A 24,252-nucleotide genomic window follows, 5' to 3' on the forward strand; every position below is an offset into this window, starting at 1 on the left:
TCTGTATTACCCTCTTCTTATTTCCTCTTTATTAATACAAAACCATTTATCAGTTCTCATGTTTGCTCAGCCAAGGTGTCACCCAATGTTCTCATTTATTTCCACCATTCCTCTTGATGATTACAAGCCTTGCAGGTACTAAAGTAGTCTGTTGATGACTCCTTCAGTACTTTTGACAGTAATTGACAAAGCAAGTAGTTAACTGAATAGGCAACTTACTTGTGGTGCCATACACTGATTTATATTTAAAGTTTGCGTGATAGGTTTAGCTATGATACCTATTTATCACCATTCACTTCAAATAAGAGGTGGAGCTAATCTTAGAAAAAGCTTTGCATGTTTGTTGGAAGGAAGCTGAATGCCGTCTCAGTTGAAAATGCTGACTCATCTGTGTCTTATTTACATTTAATTTAAACTCAGTTCAAAACAGCAAAAGAGCTACCTTCAGAGGAGGAAACTAAAACTATTGCTTGAACAAGCCTTTGTGAACTACAGGTTTTAGTGAGAGAGGAAAAATATGTTTTAAAAGGCATACATAGGAGTAGATTTTCACAAAACATGGATGTTGAGATGTTTGCAGTGACATGAGGGACGTATTGGTTTTGTTTGTCAAACAGCAGTAGAGCTGAAAAATTACCAGCAACTTATTTGTAGCAGTGGAATAGGGAAGGCTGCAGGGTGATTTACACCTTGGAACCCTTTTGCAGTTTCAGAGATCTTTTGGCTTTTAAGGCGTCGGAATGTTAGCACATACCTGCACCTCTACATAGTTCAAATGGCATCAATGGACTTGGTATCAATTTCTGCTACTGTAGCCTTGGAAAAATTTCTTGGTGATTTTTTTCTGAGACAAAACCAATTTGTTACTTCTGAATACTTTTTCCCTTGAAATCAGTAAGACCTTCCATTAGCAGTAAAATCCATATTTCACTCAAATGTGTAAGCAATATTTTCTAGCAATAATTTGTTGTATAGTTCTGACTGTTTCCCCCCCCCACACACACCCCATTGATATTTAATTGGCAGAGCACAAGTTATCTCATAGTAAATGTACAGCATGTTCATAAAAGCTAAACTGTCTTCCTGGTATGTTTCACTGAATGGTAAAATGAATGGTTTTTATTTGTTCAGATGGTTCTTTGGCCCAATCAAACGAGCAGATGCTGAGAGACAACTGTCATACCCTGGAAACCAGGCAGGAGCCTTCCTAATCCGAGAAAGTGAAAGTCTAAAAGGGGAATACTCACTCTCAGGTATGTTCTAGTTTTTCATCTAAAGCAATGTTTTAAAAATTTCTCGGGTGATCTGGGCTTTTTCATTTTTGAGAACCATAAACTCTGGGCACGAAAATGAAATTAAGTTTGTAACAATATTTATTTCCTGGGAGATATTTAAAGAAAACTTGGCGAGAGTAGTTTGAGTTTATGTTTTATTGACTTTGTTTATCAATATGCTCAGAACAGAAATTAACTTTTTTATGCTTAGTACTTCCAGTGTTCCAGCTGCCTTAAAATAGATAGTATTTTCACAATCAAAGCACAAAAATATACATTGCAGTTGTACCCTACTGTTCTAATTAGCACACAAAATAAAAATAAAAACATGTTGGCAGATATCTGCAGTTTAAGAAAAAGAGATTTCTCCTCAAGCTCACACTTAGGTTCATATTTATTTGTCTTCAGGGGTAAAATCATAGATCTTCAAAGCTGTACTTTAGAATCAGTCATGTTTCATTGAAAAGTGTGTTCTAAATATCAGTAAAAAATTAGATTTACAATGATGATGCATTTTGAAATTTATTTAAGTCCTTTATTTGAATCTGAGAGATTGTCTAATAAGGACACTTACTTGTTAATAATTTTACTCACTTGCATATAAGTACATCATGTTTTTCATGCTGTAGATATTGGCCATTTTAAGTAGTAAATGTAGTTGTTCATTAGTTGTTTTCTGTGAACATTTTCCATCAAACTTATCATACAACTATGAGTCCAAGAGCATAGCGTTGTCCCTGAGACAATGAGTATCTACATCCAAGCTACCTAATGTGCTCCACCTGTACTAATTTCAGACACCAGCAAAGACTCTTGATGTTTGTGAATAAACCATAAGTAGTCACATGCAGAATTATGTCAGTAAAATGAGAGGCACCCTGTGCATAACCAGATTATTTCATAATGACTCCTCTTTTGCCTGGATACTTGTGTCATTCAAATGTTCTGAACATTACACAGAAACACAGCTTAATGAACTTTTGACACATTCTTGCTTTCTCTTTCCCACTTATAAGGAAAGGGGATATACCTGCAATATCTTGTGGTAATGCAAGGATTGCTTTTCATTGCCAAGACAAAGAAATGCGGAGTGAAAGACAGGGAGGTTTATGAAATAAATGTGGTATTTACAGTTCTGGGAGAGTTCACTCCATAGTTTTCAGTTTACCCTCAAGGAAGTTGGTTCTTGACATAAAGTGCTGAAAGGAAAACTACCATCAGTGAGGGATCAGACTGCTCCTCAGCTGTGACAGAACTGACCCCTGTGCATGCACACTTTCATCCAAGGACTGTATTATAGCCAAAGACCTTACAAAATGCTTTCTCTTCGTGTGCCAACTTATTGATGTGTTACGTGGTTTCAGTTTCCTTCAAGTTTTCTCCATCAGTGAACTGATTTCATCCAAGGGCTGGGCTAGACCAATAACAGCGTGGTGTTATGCAGGGAAGGACAAATAGGCCTGTATTATCTTTTTAATGCTGGCATTTGAATATATGACACCTTACTAAAAATCAATGAAAAATCTTCTGTTTATGCATCTAGGAGTGGAAATGCAATTTCTTTTTATTATTCTCCAACTACAGGCATCTAGGAAAGGTTCAAAATCTTAATTATTTATCCTGCATCCTAACAACTTCTCTAACAGGAAGACAGCAGTACTTTAGTTAAACTATGAGATACTCCAGAGAAAAATCCAAGGCAATGAAAATAAATATTAGGTCAGCATTTTTGATAGGATGAGATTATCTTTTGATGCTGCTGTTTAGTTTCTTTCATAAAAATTTTGGATAGAAAGTTTATTCCATCTGATTTAGTATATTTGATTAAATTATAAAAGCCTGTGGTAGTCATTTTTCTGGTTTCTGTATAAGCTTATTCAGGAACAGGAGATTTGATGATGACTGATAACAGCAAGATATGAAACAATCAGTGTGGATTTCTTTCTTACATTCTAAAGCAAATGATGAAGAGGTTTGTGTTGTAGAAAGTATTAATTGGAAAGAAGGTTGTTTAGTTCACCAGATGCTATGGAGAAGGCAGTTTTCCTGCATCTCTCCTCTTTGTGCCATCAGAAGGAATTATGAGACACTAAAGTTGAAGCAGAAGGGTAGCTTCTATCTCCATGGTAGCTGATACACTGATAGGGGAGAAGTCAAAACCTGGTATTTTGGAATATGCCCTAATTTCTGTTTCCAGTTTTTTCAGTGCAGAAAGAGTAGACCCCCAAAGTCCCATCCTCTGTAGGTCTGGTTGTTTCGCTGTTTTGGTTTCATTTCAGAGTAGATTATAATGGCTAGAAGAATGATAACCTGGCTTTCAGAATTAAGGTCTTTAAGAAAATGTTTTAATTCTCTATCCAGCCTAATATTCAGGTGCAATAAAGGTAAAAAAAATAAGAGAAATCGAAAGGGAAGAAAAATTTTTACTCAAGAATGCATAAACTGACTTTAGGACTTTCATGCTTGGTTTCATACTCATATGGGCAATGTTTAAAAGACTTGATGTTAATTATGGAAACAAATGATCTCCTTAGGAAAAGAAAACAAACAAACCGTACCTTTCATGAAAATGGTACTTTTCACCTCTAACTTGGGAAAACTCTGAATTTGTAAGATTTAGATAATAAGTAACTATTTAAATTAAAAATAAAAAGTCACATTCAGAAAGGCTTTTCTCATCTGTGAATGGTTAAATGGAAAGCTCATCAAACCTGATAGGCCACTGAGATGTGTCGCTATAAATTAAAGTGTTTGACATTTTAAAAATAGGTTTTCCCATTTTAAAAATGCACATGTTGTCAACAGATTTTTATGTTGATGACTCCAGCATCTGGTGTGAAATGTATTAAATTTTAAACATGTTGGTGGCATCTTAGACATTGCTTCTTTTTAATTAAAAGCCATAATTTAGATGTGCTCAGCTTAATTGAGTGTCATTGCTGATGATAGCAGGAAGCTCTTTACTTAGCCCGTCACTGAATAATGGTATCTAAAAGACTTATTGCATTAAATAACAATGTAAATGGCTTGTGTTTTCTTCAGATTTTTTTTCCATGTTCCTAAAAAATATTGTGTGGTTTCCTCTAAGCCAGACTGGGTTTCAGCATAAGAAAAAATAGGTAATTGTTTAAAGAAGCAGACTCATAGGACTGGCAAAATCATGGCCGCAGTAAGAGAATGATGTTGGATCTGCCTCTGCACTTGGTGTGCGCTGATGAGGGTGATCTCAGGGGTCAGTCTCCTCCCACATCCACCCTGGGCATGGAGACTGAGCAAAACTCGTGCTGGCAGTGCTGCATGGCCAGTACTGGGGGAGCACTGCTGACAGGAGTGATGTGGGGACACAGCGTTGCTGGCAGTAGTGGTGCTTTAGTGTCTCCATGATTCATTTGGTGAAGATGTTGACTCTGCGGATGCCACCATATGTTTTTCTGCCCTGAAAAAGAGTAGTAGGTTATTTTATACTCTTTCTTCAGGTGGCAAAATCTACTTCTGTTCAGTCCAATCATATGCAGATGGATTGCAGGGAGAGGAGAATCCTTCTATTAAACTGAAACCATGTAGAAATCTAATGAGGAACTGTGATTCTTCTGGAAAGGGAAGTTGAATTAAATAAGTCTTCAAACCCAGCCACTGTCAAGCTGTGTGAAGCTGAAGTCAAAATCCTGTCCTGATAAGCAGTCTGATATGGATGTAGGGATGACTGGAAGGGGTTATGGCTAGCTCTTCCCTGGGTGACATGTGCTCTGTATCATTTCGGCAGAGGAGCCACACCATGTCACAGAGCTGCAAGTGTGTGGTGCAGGAGTTACACAGCCAGACTCAGCCCTGAGATACAAGTAAACAACCCCCTGTCAAATACTGCACTAATCTCAGCTACTTATCACAAGAAGAGTTGGTATCAGTGCAGAAATTTTCTCCAGCTTCTCCACACACATCACCACCTGACCTAGATGCTGTCAATTATAAGGCTTCATAGAACTCTCATTTAAGAAATTAGAGCACTTCCTTCAAAACAGCTCTTGCATTATTAATGTTAGGTGCTTCACAAGTAATAGTTATAATATTTCTAAGAAACAAAGCAGGTAGTCAAACTACTATTACTTTTGATGTATAACTGAGACTGAATTAACAGTCATCCTGTTGTTCTTTTACTCAATGCATCATAAAGACTTATTAGTTTGTCCAGATCAATTTTCCTGTGAACTTGGGAAAAGTCAGCAAATTTTCAATCTTTTGTTACCTAATTACTCTTTACTTCATTTTACTTCAGCCCAATTTCCAAACGATACATCACAAAAATATGCATGTATTTTATAATTATAAATACTACTTATGGGTGTTAATATAAAAGGAAGTAGCATTTGAAAAGTGTGATGTATTTATCTTTGTCATCTGGATTTTATTTACAAATATTCTTATTCCCGGTCCTCATGATTGGAAATTCTCAGGTCCCTAAAAATACTGCCTGGGGTGGAGTATTTTGAACCGCTCCTCTCTGCCCTCTGGTGGTCTGGGATGACAATCGCACAGTACAATGCAAAACATATTTGATTATCCACAATAGTTCTTAGGGAAGAAGAGATTTTCCTTTTAACTTGATCACTTAAATGGTGAGAGAAATTATTCTTTATATGAGCTTTGTTAATTGCATGCAACCAATAATTTTCTACATACAATATGCAACTTAGCATTCTTCTATTATAACCAAAGTGTTTGCCAGAATCCACACAGTGTTACAGTATAAGGGATATATCAACTATAGTAAATCCAGAGGAGAGTAATAGCAATTTTTTTCGTTTGGCTGTTGCTTCTTGGTATTTTCCAAAATGTGGTGCTTCATATTTAGTTCTGCTCCAGTGTTTCTCCTTCTGGCTAATCCTCAGACTCATTAAATGATCCCATTCTCTTGTTTGGCTTAATTAGCGATCTCACTGGCCCCAAGCCTAACTGGGCGGGCTGCATCCCTTCACCTTGAACCCACACCCACAGCTCTAACAGACAGCAAAAATATCTGTCTACACTTTCAAATCCTGGTCTATCACTTAATCTTACAGCTTGGTAGCATTCAACGAGCTCTGAAATTCCTAGGATCAGTAAATCTCTGTGCAGTGATGCACGCATCTTTTGTTTAAGACACAGCAAATTTGTCCTACTACTTAAACATCTTCCTTCTTAAGTTATGCTTTATATGATCAGGATTCCTCATTACCAGTGGGGCTTATTGTGGAACACTGTTAATGTTAGAGCTAACAACTGTGGCATTGTTAGGAGCTAAATCAGTTACCCTTCTGTATGTAATGGAAACTCTCAATTGCCCATTGAAAATGGACAGTGATGTCTAACTAATGGTGTGTCTTGCTAAAAGACACCCACGTAAGTAAATAAATACTTTTTCAGCTCTTCTGAACTGCCCTCTGTGGTGATTCTGAGCCCAAAAAGATTTTTGAGCATTCACTCTACATATATCTTTATTTATTTTTTTTGCTAAATTTTATGCATGTACTGCTGTACTGATAGATTGTGTATGTTATAGAATATACACAAAAAAATTTAAGAAGGATGAGACAAAGATTAAATAAACTACTTAAAAATTTTTATTTTATTTTATTTATTAATGGTAAAAATGGTACAAAAACCAGAGTATTATTCACCTGATTTTTACATATTCCAAACAAACACAAAACTCAAAAAACCCCTGGGAAGATGTGAGTGCTTTTCAGGGAATTATGGCCATGTGAGGAGTATATCTGTTTCCTTTAAAATGCCTTCAAATAGCAGCTGCTATTTGAAATGTTGACATTGATAAAGGAAATATTAAAAACTGATTAAATGATTAGTCTGAATAAGATGCTTCTAGTTTTGGTGTCTTCAGAGATGGTAACCACGAGCTGCCTCACATAAGATTTATTTGTGTACTTCTACTTCGGTTCTTATGGTGCAAGCAAGAATCTCCAAAGCTGAAGACTGATAGACTCAGTATTAAGATATCTAAACAGTGGGCTTTGACTTGAAAGAGGCTTTTTATAGTTGTCCTATTCAAAACTAAAATAATTTATTTTAAAGTTCTCATAAATATATTTAGGAACCTTATGATGGCTTGGTCATAAATGATGTTGTACCACTGCAATATTTCCTAGAAATTTAATATATTTAAATCTTTTTAGTTTTTGATGGTGCATCTGTGAAGCACTACAGGATCAGAAAGCTGGATGAAGGAGGCTTTTTTCTAAGCAGAAGGAAAACTTTCAAAACTCTGAATGACTTGGTTGACTATTATAGCAAGAACAGTGATGGCCTCTGTGTGTTGCTCAGAAAGCCATGCCTAAAGGTAAGAGTGGATGCTATGCTGTGCAAAATATTTATTGTAAGCTCACTCAAGTATCTGTCAGGAAATGTTGACTCCATATCTGCTTCTACCATTTCAAAATGTTGATGATCTTCTTGTTTTCCGTAAGTTCTGGGCACTGTAACAGTTTCATTCTTGAGGCTGACAAGTTAATAATAGAATACCCTGCCATTTTTAACAAATCATCGAGTGGCTGGGGGAGAAAACATGCCAAATCAGGATTTATGAATGCCTTTATATATATATGGAGATGAAATCTCCAACTTCATAACTCTAGCTGTCCATAAGTAATTACTGAGACAAAACCACAAGATTCAGGCAAGCAATAAGTCACTGTTCAAAAAGCTTGCTTAGAGGAATGGGTTCTAATTTTTACTTTTAATGAAAGTATATTTTCTTTATCTTATTTCTAAAAAAAGTACCCAGTATATGGGTTGTATTTTATATTCTCTGCTCATTTTATTATGCATGTGTACTCTAAGGAAGCATTATTCATATTCTGTTCCAACTTTACATGATATAGTTAAAAATGATTTGTATAAGCTGTTGAAAAAAATATTAAAAGCCTCAATTATTGTATTATTTATTTTCTTTTACCAGGTTCAAATTCCTGCTACTTTTGATTTGTCATATAAAACTGTTGATCAGTGGGAGATAGACCGACAATCTCTGAAGTTGGTGAAAAAATTAGGATCTGGTCAGTTTGGTGAGGTATGGGAAGGACGGTGGAACAATACCACCCCCGTGGCAATCAAAACATTAAAACCAGGTATGTGAATTACTCTTAAATGCTAATAATGTGAAATGCTAGCAAGGGTGCTCCTTTACTTTTTAAATGCTACTGAAAAGAGAGTCTAATCATATATGCAATCATTCTTAAAATCCCCACACTTAAACACGAAGATTAGTAATCCTGAAGGTCCAGGTATTCTTTGGTATTTTATACAGTTTTTGGTTTCTAGATGATTGCATAAAAAGGCAACCCCAGCAAGGGTTGTACGTCTTCTTGTACAATGTTGCTTGTATGGAGCTGAATAACTACATTTTATCTAGAGGTGAAATAATTGATTGACTACAGGTTTGTAACCTAGAGAATTTTTCTAGTGTTAGATGCTATATTATAATTATTTCTTAGATAATACAGAATATGTACTATGATAAGTTTGTACTTAAGAAGTGCTTTAATCTTAGTATTGATTGAGTAAAATTTTTCAAAGTTTTTGATACAAAACATTAATAACCAATATTTGCATGTAGTGTAAGATTGTGACTAATACAGCTTTTAGCATTTTTCTTAATTATGTTTCATTAGCTTCAAGTAATTTGTGCATTTTAAATTGACAACATAAAATATCTGCCAGCAGATGGCAAGAACCACATAGATAAGAAAGTAGCCTGGATGATATATGTGTTTTTTAAAAGGACATAACACGAGTTGTGGTTAATTGAAAAAGCTTGTGTTGGGCACTAATGAACATGGTTCAGGAAGCAGAACAGATTCAGATCTTTGATTCAGAATAATAGCAATATACTTGAGCCCTGCTTGAATGGTCTCCTGAACAAGGAGGAATTTAAGCATGTGTTTTAATGCTCTCTTGTATCAAGATATTGTTTGTGTTTTGAGACTTGCAAATTGAAAGAAAATAAGCATTTTTTTTCCCTGCTTAACTGGAAATATAAAAACTGCTCAGACTAAAGACCATCTATAATTTATGTGAAAGACAGTACTTTTTTCAGTGAATAGGTACATCTTCCTAGTGACCCAGTAAACACAGAAACTATCTTGAAATCTCTTTCTCACTGGAATAAACATCAGACTCACTGCAAACTCGTTATTACATACAGACTAGCACAGTATAGTGGAAGAAACTCCTTCAGCTGTGATTCTTTTTATAGTATCATAGTTCATCTGGGAAAAAGGGCTCAATTAATCAATACTTTTTCTATCTCTGTTTTTTTCACTCTAGTCTGACTCCTGTTCAGGTCAACAGTAGTAGTCTCATTGATTTCATGGTGGGTTATATTGAGTTAGGGCAGACACAAGCCCCACCTGGATGTCGTGCTTGGATAGCAGAGAGTTTGTGATCTAATAATGTGATAAGGAAGTTGTACATTGCACAGTGTTGCTCAGAATGAGGACTTTGATTCTCAAAGCCATCTTGATAAATTATATAGTTAATATTGAATTTCTTATCACTGCCCTTTGTGAACTGTCTCGTTCTACCAAGACAATTCAAACAGTGTGAAACGTAAGCATTTAACCTTGTAGTGTACTTCTCGAGGGAATTCTCTTCTAATACAGTGTTTTTCAGCATTTGGAGTGCCTTACTGTAATCAGTTAGCACACTGGTTTTCCACAGCTTGTTCTCATTGTAACTCATGAGAAATAACACTTCACTAATTAAAGAAAAGTCCCAATACCCTCCTCACCTTAATCTGAGTAATAAATGCTTACCTTGTTAATAATAAAATTTCAGCAAAGGGTAGGTCTGGTAATTTCATTCACCATAATATAAAAAAGATAAATTAATGGAAAACATATTAGTTCGTGAGTAATCAAGAAATACATTGTGTTATATCTTGATGTTTGAAGCTTCTAATATTCACATCGGCAATATTTCAGGCTTCAAGTGTTTTTGAAATGGTTTTGATCCTCTGTTGTTGCTTGGTTCAAAGATCTAAATCGGCTGTCTTTATGCTGGGACAGGAGGGGGCATGTTTTAAACTAAAGGCTTTTCACTAAGCTATTTTGCAGTGTAGACCCTCTGGAAAAGGAAGTCATTAGAACAACAGAGGAGTGTGTTAAACCCAAAGTGATAGGATCTGAGATGGAGCAGGTTTTGTTAAAAAGACTTTAGCACCAGAGAAATTGTAACATGGAACAACGCTCTCATTACTAAGAAGGAACAGGTTGATCAAGTAGGGTAATCACATAGTGAACAGTATAGAAGAGCATAATGCAATCAGTATGTCACAGAGTTATAGACCTGAAGGGCAGAAAGGATTTCTGTTACTTTGAGTTTTTCTGTTGAGCATTGTTTTGCAGTGTACATCTGTTTTAGGTTATATATAGTCTGAATGCTTTGCTGTTATAAGCCACTGCACATCATTCCTCTGCTGAGATTAGTATTTATATTTAATCAAAACATAGCTAGTTCTTGACTAGATAATAATTAGAAATGTTCTTGTCCCAAGATGAAGGCACTGTAGGAATGTGGGCCTAATTTCACATCTGAATTTACTTGATGTCTTCTCTCTAACCCTTGTTATGTCTTCTTGTAACAAAATAAAAGCCTCTTTGTAGGCATTAGTTTTTCTTTCCATTTTGTAGATACATATGGAGTGAGTTACACCAATTTTTAATTGTCTTTAGAAAGGCTAAATATAATTTCTTGTTATATAATATTCTCTTCATTTCTCAAACATTTTTTTCTGCACTTAAACTAATTTCTAGCTCTTGCTGCTAAAAGGCTTAAAACTAAGAAGGCCAATGGCATCCTGCCCTGTATGAGAAATGGTGTGGCCAGCAGGAGTAGGAAAGTGGTTGTACTGCTGTACTCAGCACTGGTGAGGCCACACCTTGAATCCTGTGTTCAGTTCTGGGCCTCTCATTACAAGAGAGACATTGAGGTACTGGAGCGTGTCCAGAGAAGGTCAATGAAGCTGGTGAAGGGTCTAGAGAGTAAGAGGAGCTGCTGAGGGAGCTGGGGTTGTTTAGCCTGGAGAAGAGGAGGCTCAGGGGAGACCTTATTGCTCTCTACAGCTGCCTGAAAGGAGGTTGTAGTGAGGTGGGAGTCTCTTCTCCCAGATAACAAGTGACAGGACAATTGTGCCAGGGGAGGTTTAGATTGGATATTGGGAAAAATTTTTTTGTGGAAAGGATTGCCAAGCATTGGGACAAGCTGTCTGGGGAACTGATGGACTCACCATGCCTGGAAGTGTTCGAAAGATGTGAGGATGTGGCACTTGAGGTCAAGGTTTAGTTATAAACATCACAGTGCTGCATTAATGGTTGGACTTGATGATCTCAGAGATCTTTTCCAACCTTAATGGTTCTATGATTCTGTGACTCTATGACCTTCCAACCTGTAGGAAAAACTAATCTCCCAGAATTCCGGTGAGATGGCAGTGATGGGTTTTTCCCAGAGCCAGCTCTCTTGTGATGCAAATGTGTGATTCCTGACTTGAGAGTAATTAGGGTATTCAGAAATCTGTTTCTTTTCCAATTTGGAACAAGATCCAATTTTTCAAATATTGCACACAAACCGGAAATTTCAGAACTGCTTCAGAAATATTGATGTGCAGCATACTAGCTACATTTTTTCTATTTTTAGGCATCTGACATCTTAGACGTATCAGCTTTTTTAATAATTAGCGGGAAGAAATAAACACATATCAGATAAATCATATTATAGATTAAAAATGCACATTACAATGAGAAATAAATAACATAAAATAAAAACACATTTCTTTCCATTGATTGTAAAATCTGGATGTCAGGAAGCCAAAAATCTCCAAACATTTTCCCCTACCCATCTCTTCTTCCCAGGCTTAACTTCACTTCTGAATTCTCTACCTCTTCTCTTGCAGTGTTGCAGGGAGATGGGGAATGGAGGTATTGGTCAGTATATCACACACAGTCTCTGCTGCTCCTTCCTCCTCAGAGGAAGGGCTCCTCACACTCTTCCCCCACTCCAGCATGGGGGCCCTCCCACAGCAGAGAGTTCTCCGCAACCTTCTCCAACTTGAGTCCTACCCATGGGCCACAGTTCTTCACAAACTGCTCCAGCATGAATTCCTTCCACAGGGTGCAGTCCTTCAGGAACAGATTGCTCCAGTGAGGGTCACATATTCCCACTCTTCTCTCCTGTGGCTGTTGCTAGTGTTGCACAAGTTTTCTTTTCCCCCTTCTTAAATCTGTTATCTCAGACGCTACCACCATAGCTGATGAGTTCGGCCTTGACCAGCAGTGGGTCTATCTAGAAGCCAATTAGAATTGGAGCTATCAACATGAGGGAAGTTTCTGGTAGCTTCTCACAGAAGCCACCACTGTAGCCCCCCACTACCAAACCTTGCCACATAAACCCAATATATTCTACACCTCAGCTCTGTGTATTTAAGAATTAATATTTAAGGATGTAATATTTAAGAATTATCATTCAAGTCCACATTCATCACACACACTTCACAAGCTTCACTCACATCAAGAAAAGGAGTTCTCCACATCAAAATACCATAATCATAACACCAAAGGAAAGTGAACAGTTTACACACAATCCACCCACCCTTTGTCCCTTCAGCACAACTACAACAACTGAAATTCGCCGTGATCATTCCACCCTTTACTGTCAAAGGGTCTGTCCATGTCTTTCCTGTTACCTCTCCTTATCTATATTACAATCTGTTGGTCACTGTGACTATAAACAAAAAGCAGGAGTAATATGATGCCTTCATTCAGATAATTCTCCTATTTGTTGACTGGTGTTTGACTTTGCTTTGGAAACATCTGTGACATTTTACCAGGCAAAACCATAGCGATGGATATGTGAATGAAAAGACAAAACACAAGAACATCTTTGCCTTAAGAAACATCTCTGACTTTTTGAGTTATCAAAGTTATCGAAGAGGTGTAGGGATCAATAGATAGGAATATAGTCTAGAAGCCAACAGTTGCTATTTCTGTTCTTGGCTCTGCATAACACTGTCCTGATGCAGATCCCTGAACATGTCATATCACATTTCTGTTTTTATTTCCTCACTGAGACATTGTTTTTTCTATTTAAGTGGAAGTCATTACAGCAGGGATTTGCACTTCATCCTATGCTGAGTGTGATGGATATCCTAGAACCCTTTGTCTGGGCTAGCTTGCTTCTCCAACTATCAGCATGTGAAGCAGACATCTATCATCACCAATTAATTGTATCTGATAAAGTTCCTTATGCCTGTTCAAGTTGACAGATACATTTGTCATTATCATCTTGTAAAGCTTCTCCCAAGCTTCTCTCTACATGAAAGCTGCCCAAGCGTGATTTTTATTTTTCAGGAGGCTTTTCCCAAATAGTGCCTGGGTTAGTACCATCAGCAGAGTTTTTAATAATATTTTCAGTTCTTAACTATGTCATCTCTTTAGTGTATATGCAGTCTAAAAATCTTTGCACTCAGAAAAGTCCCTCAAGTTCCCAGGAAAAAAAGAGATTCTTTTATTCCATTTAATTCACTATATGACCTTACTCTGACCTGTAAGTTTACTTCTGTATAGTGACAAAGCTACTTGAGAACTGTCAGATACCTATATCACTCACCTGTGAATAGGATTTTTTAGTCTCCTGTGTTGCCAAATTTTTGTTCTTTTTAATGTTATTTCTTTATTACTCATAAGATTCTTCAGAAGATCGCAGTTATATGCTTAATGTAGTCTCCGCATAAGTTCATTTTGTACAAACTAATTCAGAAGACTAGGCTCCCCTGAAGTACAAAGTTACTTTGAAGTAATTTGGGAAGGCTTATTGAAAGTTGCAAACAAAGTGTCTTGTGAGGGGCTTATCAAATATGTAAGGGCCACTTATATTTAGGCCAGTGGAATCTGGAAAATAACTGACTTCATCTCCTTTCCAAATTATCAGTGTTTATCTTATAACTTGAAGCTTCTTCAAATCTAGAACAAAATATTTTCAAGAAGAAGGTAATCAGAACTGATATACCTGTTTTAAGTAGGCTTAAATTAGAGGTGATTCCTGTCAAAATAGCACATCATCATAGGACATATCAAAGAAATAGATTCCAACATTTTGGTCTTAAGAATGACTTTGACATTTAAAAAAACATGTTTCATTCAAAAAACAAATTATCAAAGCTGTATTTTGTCCAGGTACTTATAAACCTACTCCCAAACTGGTGTCTTGCACAAAAGAAGCCTTCAGTTGTTTCAGTAAAGGCTTCTGTTAACTAATTATTTTGTCATCAAGTGGTTTCTACTCACAGTAACCTGCTGTTCATACTGTGTTAACTACTTACAGCTGAAAATGTATGCTTCATTAAAAACACACATATTTAACTACAAACTAAAAAAAACCCCTCAGTTGTTTGAAACTGTGTGGCATGTATTTCCTTCCTCAAAGGGATGTATTGTAACTTCTTTACCACTATTGTGACAGGCTTTATCCAAATCATTTGAAACACACATGTTCACTTTCTTTTAGAGGCAGTTTTTACTTTGTTTATCCAGCTGCTAAAACCTAATCTTAGGCAAAACACTCATAAAGACACTTCTAAATTTTTTTCTGTTGGCATTGAATCCTTTTATTAACTACAATATAAGATCTACAGGGCTCTGAGGGATTTGGGGGGCTGTCTGTTACTTGTACTATTTAATGATATAAACTAAGACAGAAAGTTACATATGCTCTTTAAAATAAGTTTGAAATATTTATTGATCTTTGTCACTAGTTTGTTATCTATTATTATTTTCTTTTACAATGTAAAGGAAGATTTGCAGCTATTCAACTAATAGAATACTTCTCTCCTGATCAAGTTATTGAAAGTTGTTATATGTGAAAAACATGTTGCTTGGTTTCAGCTTGTTAGAAGAAGTTTATGTCATGATTAAACTGACAAATTCCTTGTAGTCAAACTTTGATGATGGGAACAAATCAGATTGTCATATTCTATGGTGTGAAGAAATCCTGTATGATGATCCATAGAGGCTCCATGATTTGGGAGACCCCAAGTGAGCAAATACTTTATCCTTTCATGATCAACTTGTCAAATTTTGGCAGTGATGCTAAATCATTAGTCATGCTTATGCATTCGTTTTGGAGGCAGAATGCTTCATACCATGCAGCTTCTCTGTAGATTTTAGGTTGATTTCTATGACAATGCATATATCTTGAAAAGGGTAAGCTAGTGGGGTACAGTTTTAAATCAGTATCAAAGTGAGTCTAAACCCTAATAAAGACAAGCCTAGATATTTTTTTAAAAAAATCTAGAGTTGGTGGAAAGTTCAAAAAAATCTGTAAAGATTGTGCTACTCTATACAGGAAAAAGACATGGAGAAGCATAACAGATATTTGGCATTTTCTCTCTGACTGTCGTAATTTCTGCTTTATCCAGACCAAGTAAGATCATTTACTTTTCATGCAGGCCTCGACTTTCCTCTGACAGTGTCAAAAGGAAATTAGTATGGCCTGTACCTGTTGAGGAGATATATTATTGGCTGCTCCCCATTTATTGATGGCAATGAAATCCATTAAGTTTCACTATCCCTCCTAATGACATCCTACTGAGTATTGCCAAATTGGACCCTACGGGATTACCAAGGGAAGTATGAGGACATGGAGGAGAGGAGCACTTGTCCCTTGAAGTAATCTTCACTCTCCCAACTTGCAATGTCAAGTGGCTCTTTTTTCACAGAGTCTATATCAGAAGCATTTCTGAGTCATTCCTCTTGCATTGATGCAAGGATATGAAATCACACATCATTAGTATGTTTTGGGAAATAGGTTGGAGCATTTTTAAGGAGGTGGTACTCAAGGTAGGTGTTGGATAAAAGTGGCCCAGGCTGATTTGCTAGTTCTTTTTGTAGAACAGATTTTCTGTTGAAATTTTGCTGCTGAGCCATTTAACATACTCCCAGAATTTCACTTAACTTAAACATCTGTGTTTGGAACAGAGACAAACTCTCAAATGAACCTTGTTGGTTACCTAATGTTAAAAAAACACATAAAAACTTATTCTTGCAGCCTTGGCTTTTGAAATGACTCAGTCTGCTTACACCAAAAGAAGAGTTTGTTTTCAACATAGCATAGAGCAAAATAACTTGGATAGATTTTTTTCCTCCCCAGTCTTCACTGTAATATTTTCTTAATTAAAGTATTTTGATTTAGGAGGAAAGAGACATTTGAGTAGTAGAATAATTTCATATTTTTTTGTACAAGCGTTTTGAAGTGGATACTATTTACCAACTTTCTCAAACATCTGACCATATCTGATCACTACTGAATCATTCATAGAAAAAGCTTTACTTCTTTATTTATGCATGCTTTTCTAATTGATCCCCTATTCAGGACATATGAGCTTTAATCCTAAATTTTCCATGACTCCCTGTGCCATTTCTGATTGTTTCTTTGACATAGTTTATACATTGGCTCACTGTGTATGTGAATAGAACTAGAGATGTTATGACCTTATGTAATGCCTAAAAGGTTGGCATAATTTGCTGTTAAGACACTTTAACATTTAAGGGACTGTAAAATTAATGTTACATCTGTGCATACATTGGTATTTCTAATAATGTTGTTATTACATGAACATTAAAAATAGTTATTTATTTTTATAGATATAAATGCACACATCTACTCTGTATAGGCTAAGGTAATTCCAGTGCTTTCAGGCTTTGATTGGTGAAGCTGAAAATATAGTGCAACAAATTCTTGTTGCAACACTAGTTGTCTCGCAGAAATTTTATGTTCATTACCTAGACACTCTCACCTCAGTTTCTGGTCCTTTCATTAACTGGTTGTTTGCTTAAATTGTATCTGCTAACATTCTAGCCTCACTTTTGTTTCCTGTTTGGGGGAGGCCCAGGTGCGGTTGATTTTATCCTTTATATTTCTGGTGTCTGGAACACATATGTTCTCTGTCCCTACACAACTGGCATGTTTCACTCATTAACTGTTTGTTTGAGCTGCGCTGTCTGTTTTCTGTGGGAACTGTGAAGATATGAGATGCTAATGTACTTTCAAGACAGAAAACAATCTCAGTTATTCCCTTAAGACTGCCAGGCTGGTAGGAAGGCCTTTGATAACCTCAGCTTATGTTTTATTATATGCTGTTGTTTCAGGTTCAATGGATCCAAAAGACTTTCTGAGGGAAGCACAAATAATGAAGAACTTGAGACATCCAAAGCTTATACAGCTTTATGCTGTCTGTACCTTGGAGGACCCAATTTATATTATTACTGAGCTGATGAGATTTGGAAGTCTTCTAGAATACCTTCAAAGTAAGCAAACGACTATAAATTCATTTTAGGGGTGCTACAGCTATCAGTTTAATAAACACACTAACATAAAAAATAGAAGTACAACACCCTATTTTAATATAAAAGCTGCATTATTTATCACGTGTGGGTGTAAGAAAAATGGAAAGAGACGTTTATGAATTTTTGGTGGGCCAAAATATTTGAGAAGTAGGAAAGAATCCCATTCACAGTTTGATTCTTGCCTTGTAACGACCCATATTTTTTCACCCAGTTCTATGAGTAGGTGGGAACATACACTAATGGAATAAAAATACAAGCATCCAGGAGGATAGGTCATCATATTTGACTTGAAATAGGAGCACTTCCACAAAATGTACTTAACAGCTTTGAAAACTATTACTAGTTAGGGATAGCTTTTCACTATGAATTTGTCCCTTGCATATCGCATTAGGGTTTTTATCTCAGCAGTACTTCAAAGTGCTCTTTTGAAGGCAAATAATAATTAAAAATAAAAATGTACAGCCTGGAACAGACTGGCATAATGATTGCACTTTAAGTTCACTCCTGTTATTGAGAAATGCTTGATTCTAGTGTTACCCATTTTCAGTTTAGCAGATGTCTGTGAGATGCTAAATGTAATGATCTCTTGAAGACAAAATGTTTGCTGTGATTGTCATGCTTAATTTCTTCTCTGTTTCCAGCCCATAAAGCAAAGCCCTGTGAAATACCACAGAAAGTATTAATGCGACACATGCCTTCCCCCATCTTCTCTGCAGATCCATTTTTTTAAATGAGGCTCAGTCCACAGACAATTAAAGCTAAAGAAATCTCTGCTAGAGGGACAGCTGCACCAAGAACTGTGCAGAGAGGGTCTGCCATAAGCTTGGGCCAGATCATCTACAGTTTTGTAGGCATTTACTCTCCAGAGGTAGCAAGGCACAAATTTCCTTTCAATTCTCATCTTTCATGCCTTTGTGTGTGGAGTGCCGCTTACCTGATTGAAAGAGCCTGGCACATCAGGAAATGATTGCTGTGCATGAAAACACTTATTGCACTGGACAAATAGCTCTGAGAAAGCCAGGATGAGCCACAGCTATTGCAGAGGTGAAAATTGACCTGTTTGTGCACAGAGTACAATATGTCCAGGGTACATCAACACTGCAGCCTGTGTGTGGATCAGTTGCCAGCACAGGCACAGCAGCTGCCCTTGCTGCGTGCAGCACATGTATGCAACCTGCTCTTTGCCTAAGTGTTCTCTTCTGTAGCCCTGCATCAGAGACTGTGGAAAGGCAGTTGGTTTTCAGGCAGCCGTCAGGATAACAGTAAAAATATCCAGTTGAAACCCAGCCCAGTGGTATCTCTCATTCTCTGATGGCCTATACACAGGGAAGTACATAGAACTAAGAGGCGGAGGCAGAGATCCAGGTACTTTGATAGATATTGGTCAGAGAAAAGTCTGCTGTCAGTGAGAGTATTAAGGAAAGAGATTTGAATCTTGCATAGAGCTCCATGACTGGAAGTGATATGTATCATCTGACATGGAGTGGACAGCTCGTGATGAGTGGACAGCTCTTGAGACTCAACCACTCCAGGGAACAGGAAAATATTTCCGGAAGGCTTCTGTCTCTGTGAGCACTATGGGTAAATATGGCAAATTATAGTGAGCACTATGGGTAAATATGGCAAATTATAGCAGAGGAAAGTCCAAAGATATTCTCTGATTAAGTTTTCCTCCCTAAGCATGGTATACTTTTCCAACTTTAAAAATCCCTAACATTTTATTCACAGTTACTATCACATTCCACCATGATGACAGCTGCTTAATAATGATGGGCATGTGAATTCCCTGTGCATCCTGCAAATGTACTTTGGAATAATTCTTGATGAACACTGCTATGCAGAGTTATTGAGCTGCCACCAATATGAGAAAAATGCAACTGAAAACTTTTCTTTGTAATTGGATGTGAATGAAATTGTCATAAATATATGAGTGCTTTTATCAAATCTGATAGACCTGGAGCTTGTTCTGTCAGGGACACAGTCTTGAAGTTCTGTGAAATATTATGGAGGCAATGCCCTCACTGGAGAAAGTGCTGCTTTATTTCTTTTTCCTTTCTTTTCTTTTTATTGTCAGACATAGGTCAGTGAGAATATTCTCCTGTCTTTCCTATATGAGATGTTGTGATTGGTAAGAACAGGGTGCAGACCCCAAGACTTCTTTAATATTTTGTCTAATAAATTTTCCATATAGGGGTGATAGTTTTGTAAAAAAATATTAGTAAAAAAGGACATGAAGGTGCTACTTTTTCTTTATTGGTCCATGGGAAGATTTTATAAATTCACCAGTAGTGCCTGAGTTTGAGTGTGGAAGTTATATAAACATATACATATATATAAAACTTAGCAGCCTTCCAGTACTAAAGGGGGCCTACAAGACAGATGAACAGAGGGACTTTTTACAAGGGCACGTAGTGATAGGACAAGAGGGAATGGCTTCACACTGAAAAAGGCTTTATTTAGTTCAGGTAATTCTTAGAAATTCTTCACTATGAGGGTGGTGAGGCACTGGGACAGGTTACCCAGAGCTGTGGGTGCCCCATCCCTGGAAGTGTTCAAGGTTGGGTTGAATGGGGCCCTGAGCAACCTGAGCTAGTGAATGGCATACCTTCCTATGGCAGAGAGATTGGAACTAGAGGATCTTTAAGGTCCCTTCCAACTCAAACCATTCTATGAGTCTATATTGAACTTTGGTTTTGTTGTTTTTATAGTTTTTCCTCTCTCAGAACACTTTAAAACAAACTAAAGCACATGTATACCCATATGAATACAGCTGTAATATCTTCTGAAGTGCTCTGAATGAAATGGGAGCTGGCTCTGGTTTGGAACCTTCCACAGTTGTACTAACATAGTGCTGTGCTTGAACTTGTGTGCTTTGGCTGGTCCAGCCTGGCGTTTTGGAGGTATAGTCAGAAATCTTTATGAGACTGCTATACATGATTTGCACTTCAGATCCCAAAGAGACATGTGCTTTCATGCTCTTTGTGCACAGTTTGCAGCTCCCGATCAGCTGAGGCTCCTCCTTAAAGCTTTCCCTCCAGGACAGCTGCAGTGCAGAACCAGCTCACAGAGATAAATCATCCAAGAAATACTGCAGCAGCCAGGGTAACAGTGGCCTCTTCCTCTCCCTCAGCCCACAGGCTAAAGGCAGCAGATCAGCCCAGTCTGGTCTGCTACCCCAAACAGGCCTCAATAGAAGAAAAATCCTTCAACTGCAACTCCACTGTTAGAGGTGGATCTCGTCTTTGTCCTTTAGCATGGTGCACCTGAGTGTCCTGCAGGGAATAAGACAGGAAGGGTTTAGCAGCTCTAACTCCTATTCTGCACTGAGGCAGCTCATTAAACACAAGGCTTATGAGTCATCTGTTTTTCGGTACATGTCTGTGCTCTGCCTGTTGGAGCAAGCTTGTGTCAGGCTACCCCTGAGCATTGGCAGACCAATGTGCTCAAGTTTGTCTGAATTCTTGTCTGCTTTCACCAGGAGGTAGCTCACAACCCATGCAGATGAAGAAACCATGTGAAAGGGAACATTTAAAGCTGACACACATAAAATAGCTTCCAAAACCCAGGTACTCATGCAAGCTACCTATACATATTTAGGTATTTTCTGATTAAATACAACATGAGCATAATTTGTGGATGTATATCTTTGTCTAGCAAGACGAATAGTAAATGTTGATGCCCGCCAGTTATCAGAATTGCAAAACTTCAGAACAGTATATTAGTCTGTGGCCTGAATGGATTTTCACATAGGCTGATTTTTCTCCCTCTTTCTTTTAAAGGTCAATGCAACTATGAAACATATGTGTAGGAGAGGAAAAGATGTTCTGAATCAACAATAGAAGTAAATGTTCTGAGTCAACAATAGAAGTAAATAATCTTGGTGCTGGATTATCATGACCATGAGTTTAGCATCAAAAAGGAAGTAGGGTAATACACATACAGGACAAATTTAATAATTTAATTCTTTTTTTTACTACCTATTCATCTCAGAACATCCAGATGAGCAGTAAATTCAAGGCCTGGAGATTGCAGAATAGATTATTAAACAATGGAATTTTACACTTTATTTCATTCTTCATAAAGTGGGATTGCAAGGTTATGTCAGATAAAATACCAGAACTGGAGGAGGCTATGCAAAACAATGCTAAGACACACTATCACTAAAATTAATTAAAAATAAACAACAGAAAACTGCCAGCTACAAATGTTTTATTTCTCTAACACACAGGTAGCAAGTAAAAGTTGCCAATTTGATGAGAAAGGAGAATTGCCAATAAGCCTAGCAGCAAACATTCAGCTTTTTGATATTGTTAAGATTCTGAAACAGAAAGTTGAAACTGTTTTGAGTGTTAGAAGCTACAGAGGTAGGCACTCATGCTTCAGTGCTGCAGCATTTGGGTTTGGGTGACAGTGGTGCTTGAATGTAACACTGTTATGTCTTACCTGGATTACTTTGGAGTATAATTCTTTTTTATGAGGAAGTCAGCTGTCCTTAAAAATCCACAAAGGCCCTGAATTTGTATTCTCATGTGTTAAACCTCAATGACTTTTTGATTACCTGTCTTACAATTTTTGGCTGCAGTTTTTCATGGCCCGAGACTCTTTCCTTCATTTGTGGAGGCAAGTGCTCTGCTCAAAGTTCTGCTACTACTTTGTTTGAACAGCTTATCTTTGATTGGCAAATCTCAATTTCTGGGATTTGCTGGTTTTAAAGTGGTGGGAATTACACATTGTTTCAGAAAGTCCTACTAGAGAAACAGGCAGCTTGAAAACAGCTCAAGGAGTCCTACTGTTGAATAGCAATGACAGAGATAACAGTGTGAAGCATCAAGTGAACTGGAAAGTGAAAATGAGAGTTAGACTTGACAGCAGATGGTATATTTCCTAGCAAGAATCATTGGAGAACAGGGAACAACGGTAATTTTGTGCCTTTCCATCCTTAGTCAGCTTTGGCTACAGCCAGTGGGTACTGACATTAACTCTTACTCACAGTTTGGAACAGTTTTATGCACCTGCAAGAAAGGTGCATACTATGTTACTATCAGCAGATAAGCAGCTTTCTCTTTGGACTGTGTCAGAAGCTCCTTCCAGGCCTAGATCAACTCCTGCATTTAGTACCCACTCTTTTAGAGAAGATGGGGCAGGCACTGTTACTCAATTATTGTGAAATAAATAGCGTCGTTTGCTAACCTCTGTCATTTGGTTGGGTATTACTTTATTGTATTGCGTGATTTAGTTCATTTGGCTATTTGACCCAGTCAGTTTTTCAGTTATTTGTATCTGAAATCTGTAAACATTAGGCTGTTCTTGTCATCTTCTTTTTAAACAGAAGATGGAGGCTCTCAAATCTTCCTGACACATCAAGTAGACATGGCTACTCAGGTGGCTTCTGGGATGGCATACCTTGAATCTCAAAACTATATCCATCGGGATCTGGCAGCCAGGAATGTCCTTGTTGGTGAACACAATGTTTACAAAGTGGCAGACTTTGGACTTGCAAGAGTTTTTAAGGTAGGTTGTGGGAGAGTGAATTGTCTCTGCTTTTAACTCTGGAGAACAAGGTAGAAGAGGCCAACTCAAGGATTGACTGCAGTCTCTGAATTGCTGTGTTCAGGCAAAAGGCAAGCCCAGGGAGAAAAGGATCCCTAATGTGTTTACTTATATCCTCTACCTGCATTATCCTATGCAAAGTTAGGAGGTGGTCTGTGCCTTTTTGTCAGTCTACAGAAAGCATTCTGGTGTCTGCTTCCCACTTAGTCACCAAGGAAGGAGCCTAGCAAGCAACAGCCTTTGCTGGACAACCTTTATCCACAGTGCTAGTGTCTGCCACATGGAGAGAGATCATGGGAATGATGGAAAAATTATATTCTTGAGCCTGTAAGGGAAGTCATATAAAAATGTATTGGCAGCTATTCTCTCCTTGTTCACTGCTCCAGTACCTCCATGATGCTTGCAAATGCAGGTAGTAATCATAAAAGTACCTTATTCCTCTCCACAGCTAACAGCAAAGTTCATAAAGTGAGCTCTCAGAGCTTTAAATCTGATCCAGTTTCAAGTTCTTTGTCACTGCAACGTTTTTTTCCCTCTAGCCCTCGAGGGCAGGGAATGACAAGTATCACTGACCAATATCTCCCTAGGAAAGAGCTGTGGTTCAGAAATGAGATTTTCTACCTCTGAAAATGATTTGATCAGAGTTGGAAAGATTTGATTTGCCATATTTTATGGATTTCAGTATGTAATCCATAATTTCTGAGATCTTTAGTTGTGTTTTGTTGTTTTTTTTTTTTCTAATTGATTTATATTCTTGCCCTGAGAAGGAAAAACAGAGAAAAAATTCCTCTGCTTCTCATTTGTTTTTTTTTCATTCAAGCAGCCGAAATTGAAGTTTGTAACAGAGTTGGATTTATTACACACTGAAGTATAGAATAATGGGTTGACAATGGCATCAAGGGACTTTGAAAGTGCTTTTTGCTTAATTTTGATCCTTCTAGATATGTATAAGTTCAGATTGCACATTCTTTAACATGAAAAAATACATATTTTTAAATGAATAATGCTCGCAGTGGATATTTCTCCTTTGTCCCCACTAGAAA

At 37.3% G+C, this 24,252-nt stretch overlaps 1 protein-coding gene across 1 annotated transcript in view; it reads left to right on the forward strand.

The window, feature by feature from the left end:
• Positions 1-24,252, forward strand: part of FRK (fyn related Src family tyrosine kinase) — a 49,358-nt gene that overhangs the window by 21,137 nt on the left and 3,969 nt on the right. The window contains exons 2-6 of the mRNA XM_032684246.1: positions 1,132-1,253; positions 7,442-7,605; positions 8,224-8,392; positions 17,462-17,620; positions 22,989-23,170. Coding sequence (XP_032540137.1) covers positions 1,132-1,253; positions 7,442-7,605; positions 8,224-8,392; positions 17,462-17,620; positions 22,989-23,170 — 796 coding nt within the window. The remainder of the gene's footprint in view (positions 1-1,131; positions 1,254-7,441; positions 7,606-8,223; positions 8,393-17,461; positions 17,621-22,988; positions 23,171-24,252) is intronic.

This window comes from Chiroxiphia lanceolata, chromosome 3 (genome assembly GCF_009829145.1).
Source record: "Chiroxiphia lanceolata isolate bChiLan1 chromosome 3, bChiLan1.pri, whole genome shotgun sequence".
In the NCBI taxonomy this organism is placed as follows: Eukaryota; Metazoa; Chordata; class Aves; order Passeriformes; family Pipridae; genus Chiroxiphia; species Chiroxiphia lanceolata.